At 35.1% G+C, this 4,620-nt stretch overlaps 1 protein-coding gene across 1 annotated transcript; it reads left to right on the top strand.

Moving 5' to 3' along the window:
* Window positions 1-800: 800 nt before the first annotated feature.
* On the top strand, window positions 801-3,083 carry ETH_00016375 (uncharacterized protein; the record flags this gene model as incomplete). The annotated part of the gene is made up of 5 exons (XM_013379310.1): window positions 801-881; window positions 1,263-1,460; window positions 1,889-2,033; window positions 2,398-2,741; window positions 2,981-3,083. Coding segments are annotated over 5 exons (871 nt in total), but the record flags the coding sequence as incomplete, so codon positions are not given.
* Window positions 3,084-4,620: the final 1,537 nt, after the last annotated feature.

Raw genomic sequence — 4,620 nt, 5'->3', positions numbered from 1 at the left:
GAATAAGCAAACAAATAGGTAAACAAGAATTAATTGTATAAAAAGGAATTTACTATTGATCAAACAGTAATTCCTCATTTTGCTGCTGCTGCTGCTGCTGCTGCTGCTACTGCTGCTACTGCTGCTGCTGCTGCTGCTGCTGCTGCTGCAGGACGGGTTGCTGATGGCGCACCTCATAGCCAAGCAAGCCATCAGGCAGGCATTTTTTGTCTTTTTGTTTTTTTATCTTTTTAAATCATTTTTGTCTTCCTTATAATTTTTTAATTCTATTTTCTCTCCTTTTTGTCTCTTTCATTTAGAAGAAGTAAATATAATTATTTGCAAAAGAAACAATTCAAAAATATAAATAATTAATTAAATTTACTTGTTTTGCATGCATTATTTACTTATTAAATATATAATTACATTCATTTATTTTGCACGCATTATTTATCTTTTTGAAACTAAAAATTGTTTTCATTCCCTTTTCATCTAAAAAACAAATATAATTATTTACAAAATAAATAATTAAAAAAAATGACATTGACTTGCTTTTCATGCATTATTTATTTATTAAAAAGCAAATAATTATATTTATTTGTTTTGCATTTAAACAAAACAAATATAGTTATTTACAAAAAAATGTTTCCAATAAATAGATAATTAAATATTTTGTTTTGTATGCATTATTTATTCATTTCAAAGTAAATGATCGTATTTATTTCTTCTGAATTTAAAAGAAACAAGTATAATTATTTTAAAAATAAATAAAAACTAAAAAGTAACCAAATAATTATATTTTTTTGTTTTGCATGCATTAGGGTAATAGACGCAAAAACAGGAGAAAGAAAAGCAAGTGTAGAGACACCCTTTCCAGTCAAGTGGCTCGCCCTCACCGAAAGGTAAAAACACTAAACCCTAAACCCTAAACCCTAAACCCTAAACGGTAAACTCTACCTTTGGGCAGAACAATTGTGTTTGCTGGTTTGGCTATGTGTGACCAGATGATGCAGCCTTCAAGGGGTTTAGGGTTTAGGGTTTAGGATTTAGGGTTTAGTGTTTAGGGTTTAGGATTTAGGGTTTAGGATTTAAGGCGTAGCTTTTAGAGGTCTACACGTTTCATAAAAGCGCAGAATGAAGGAGAACAGCACCAAAACCACAAAACTAAAAATAGATAAATCAAATTAGATTAAATTAAATTAAATTAAATTAAATCAAATTTACTTAAATTAAGTTAAGTTAAATTGAATTAAATGAAAATGAAGATTTAATTTTTTTCGCAGAGTCCTCCTCTTCCTCCTCGCCTGTGGGGAGCTGTACCTTCTCCCTTTTGCTGCAGCAGCAGATCAGCAGGAGCAGGAGCAGCAGCAGCAGCAGCAGCAGCAGCCGCTGCTGCTGCTCAGCTGCTGCAGCAAAGCGGAGCTGCTCATGGATGATTATGTTCTTGTTGCTCAAACGGGGGATCGTACAATCTGCATTTGGTGAGACCTGAGACCTAAACCCTAAACCCTAAACCCTTGATCTCGTTTCAAGTAAGCAGCAGCTGTTTAGGGTTTGGGGTTTAGGGTTTGGGGCTCGAATTTAGCATTAAATGGCACATGTGTAAAACAGTCACTTCTTCCTGGCTTATGAATTGACCCTAGAGTGCTCGAAATTTAGAGTTTATGGTTTAGGGTTTAGGGTTTAGGGTTTAGGGTTTAGGGTTCAGGATTCAGGGTTCATGATTTGAGTGTTTAGGGTTCACGGTCTAGAGCTAACGTTTTTGCGTTTAGGATTTAAAGTTTAGGGTTTGGAGTTTAGGGTTTGGAGTTTGCGATTTAGGGTTTACGGCTTAGCGTGTAGGGTTCAGGGTTTAGGTGGCGCTTAGGGTTTAGGGTTTAGGGTTTGGGGTTTAGGGTTTGCGTTTTAGGTACAACATCGAGGACTTTCGGCGCGTGGAGTTGCTGGGAGTTGAGGGTTTACTTTTGGGATTTGTTTTTGAAGTTGAAAAAGAGAAAAAGAAAAAAATGGAAAAGTGGAAAGTTGCAGATACACCGCAAGCCCCCACAGTAGCTGTACGTACACCCCAGAAGCATGCAGCGACTTTTCTCGCAATTTCGAATTTCAGATTTTCTTTCGAAAAACTAATGAGACAAAAGCGCCATAGAGAAGTAAGTTATTTAACTTAATTTTAATTTATTTGTTTTTATTTTAATTCCTTTCTTTCGAATTAATTATGTTTCAAAGAACTCCTTTGGTAACTTGAATTTCTTGGATTTGTTTTTCCTTTTTGTTCGAACTCGCTTATATTTATTGCTTTTAATTAATCAATTAATTGATTGTTAATTCTTTTATTTAATTCCTCTGTTTGTTTGCAAAATAATTGAAGAAAATTAAACATTAAATGGGTCCTTGGTTTCCTGCTTTTTCCTGCTGCAGGCGCTGCTGCTGCTGCTGCAGCAGCAAGAAGTAGCAGCAGCAGCAGCAGCAAGTCTGTGGCAGCGCCTCAGAGATTCCATTTTAGACTTTGAGCTTTTCAAACCCTTTAATTCGAGTTGGGGGGCCCCCCTTGACGGGGGGGGCCCCCCTGAGGGTTTGTGGGGCCTGCAGCAGCGACTTGCTGCTGCTGCTGTTGCTGCAGCAGCAGCAGGAGATGCAGCAACAGCAAAGTTCATTCGGAAAATAAACAAAAGACAAAACAGCGGCAACAAAGAAACGCAGGAAACAGATAAAGCCTTCCTCATGCTGAAAGCCGGGTCAGAACTCAGCGCCCCATACCTAGGGTTTGGGTTTAGGGTTTAGGGTTTAGGGTTTAGGGTTTAGCCAACTGAGCTGCAAAGCAGAAAAGCAATTTAGCAGAAGCAAAAAATTTGAATTTAGCCATCCAACATATTCATAATCAATTAAATAATTAATTAATTAACAATTAATTAATTAATTAATTAATTGATTAATAATTAATTAATATATTTATTCATTTATTTATTTGTTTGTTTGTTATTTTTGTTTGCTGCTGCTGCAGTGCTGCTGCACTAAAGGGACAATTCGCAGCAGCAGAGGCGCTGCTGCTGCAGCAAGGAGCAGCAGCAGCAGCAGTAGAGATGCACAGGCAATTATACAGGTAGCAATTTAAATAATTATTTATTTATTTGTTTTCTTTTAATTTACTTTTATTTATTCTGCTTTTAATTTTTGTTTTTGTATTTTGTTAAAAATCAATTTTAAAAATAGATTTAAATAAAAAACATTTTAAATGCAAATACAAAGAGTATGCTGTATGTACAGCTGGTGGCATCTAAAAAGCACATATTTTGCTGCTGCTGCTGCTGCTGCTGCTGCTCTTGCTGCTGTTGCTGCTGCTGCGGTTGCTACTGCTACTGCTGCTGTTGATACTGTTGCTGCTGCTGTTGCAGGTGGCCAGAAATGATACGGTTGCTGCAGCAGCAGCAAGATGAAGCAGCAGCAGCAGCAGCAAAAGAAGAGTATAAGCAGTGGCTGCTGAAGGAACAAAGAGTCCGCAGCAACTTAGTTTCTCAATTAAAATTAATTAGTTAATTAATTAGTTATTTAATTAAAAATTAAATTAACTAACTAATTAATTAATCAATTATTTATTTATTTATTTAATTTATTTGTTTATTTAATTTAATTATTAGTTATTAATTAAATATTAAGTTAACTGATTGATTAATTAATCAATTAATTAATTAATTAATACTCTTCTTTTTATTACCATTTGAAAGGGTTTATTATGAAGGCTTTTATTCTCTTTAAGGCAATTGCCTTAATTTGAAACAAAATAATTAAAATAAAAAACTAAAATAAATAAATAAAATAATAAAATAAATAAATTTAAATATATGTAGATGAATATAACTAGAACTCCAACAAATATCCACAAATATATTTATATATAAGTGCAATAATATGCTCTTAGCAGGCGCTTTGAAAGTGACCTGCAGCTAGGGTTTAGGGTTTAGGGTTTAGGGTATAGGGTTTAGGGTTTAGGGTGTACTGGCAAAACAGTGTTTCCGAATTGCCGCAGCAGAAAGTATTTATTTTTGGGAATAAAATTTGAAATGAATTAAAACATTTAATATATTTAATTTGTTTTAAATAAATTATTTATTTAAATTAATTTTTTTTTATTTTTTATTTCAGTTTGAAGAAGCAGCAAATATTTATCTCAAAGAAGCAAATTTTGCAGAAGCAGCAAAACACTTTCTTGCTGCTGCAGTACCCTCTCTTGCTGCTGTTGCAGTAATCAGGGCCCTTCCGGCTGCTGCTGCTGCTGTTGGCGACGGTGCTGCTGCTGCTGCTGCTGCTGCTGAAGGACCAGCAGCAGCAGCAGCAGCAACAGGGGGGCAGCAGCGCAGCCTGTGCAGCAAAGAGCTGCAGCAAAAGATAAACAGTATTTTTGGAAAAGATTTAATTGAAAAAATTGTAAAAAGTTTAATTAAAATTAATTTAAATGAAACAGCTGCTGAACTCAAAGAACATACTGGAGACTGGGAAGGCGCGCTGCAGCTGCTGAGGTAACCCACCCTAAACCCTAAACCCTAAACCTAAACCCTAAACCCTACTTTTACACTTTGCACTTTTATTTATTTATGAAGTTTAATTAATTATTTTTTGATGCTTCCCGCATTTGTTTGTTTGTCT

This window comes from Eimeria tenella, genomic scaffold (genome assembly GCF_000499545.2).
Source record: "Eimeria tenella Houghton genomic scaffold, Eth_scaff204, whole genome shotgun sequence".
NCBI classification, from domain to species: Eukaryota; Apicomplexa; class Conoidasida; order Eucoccidiorida; family Eimeriidae; genus Eimeria; species Eimeria tenella.
The sequence above is the reverse complement of the archived record's forward strand: the minus strand, read 5'-3'. Positions and strand labels throughout refer to the sequence as shown.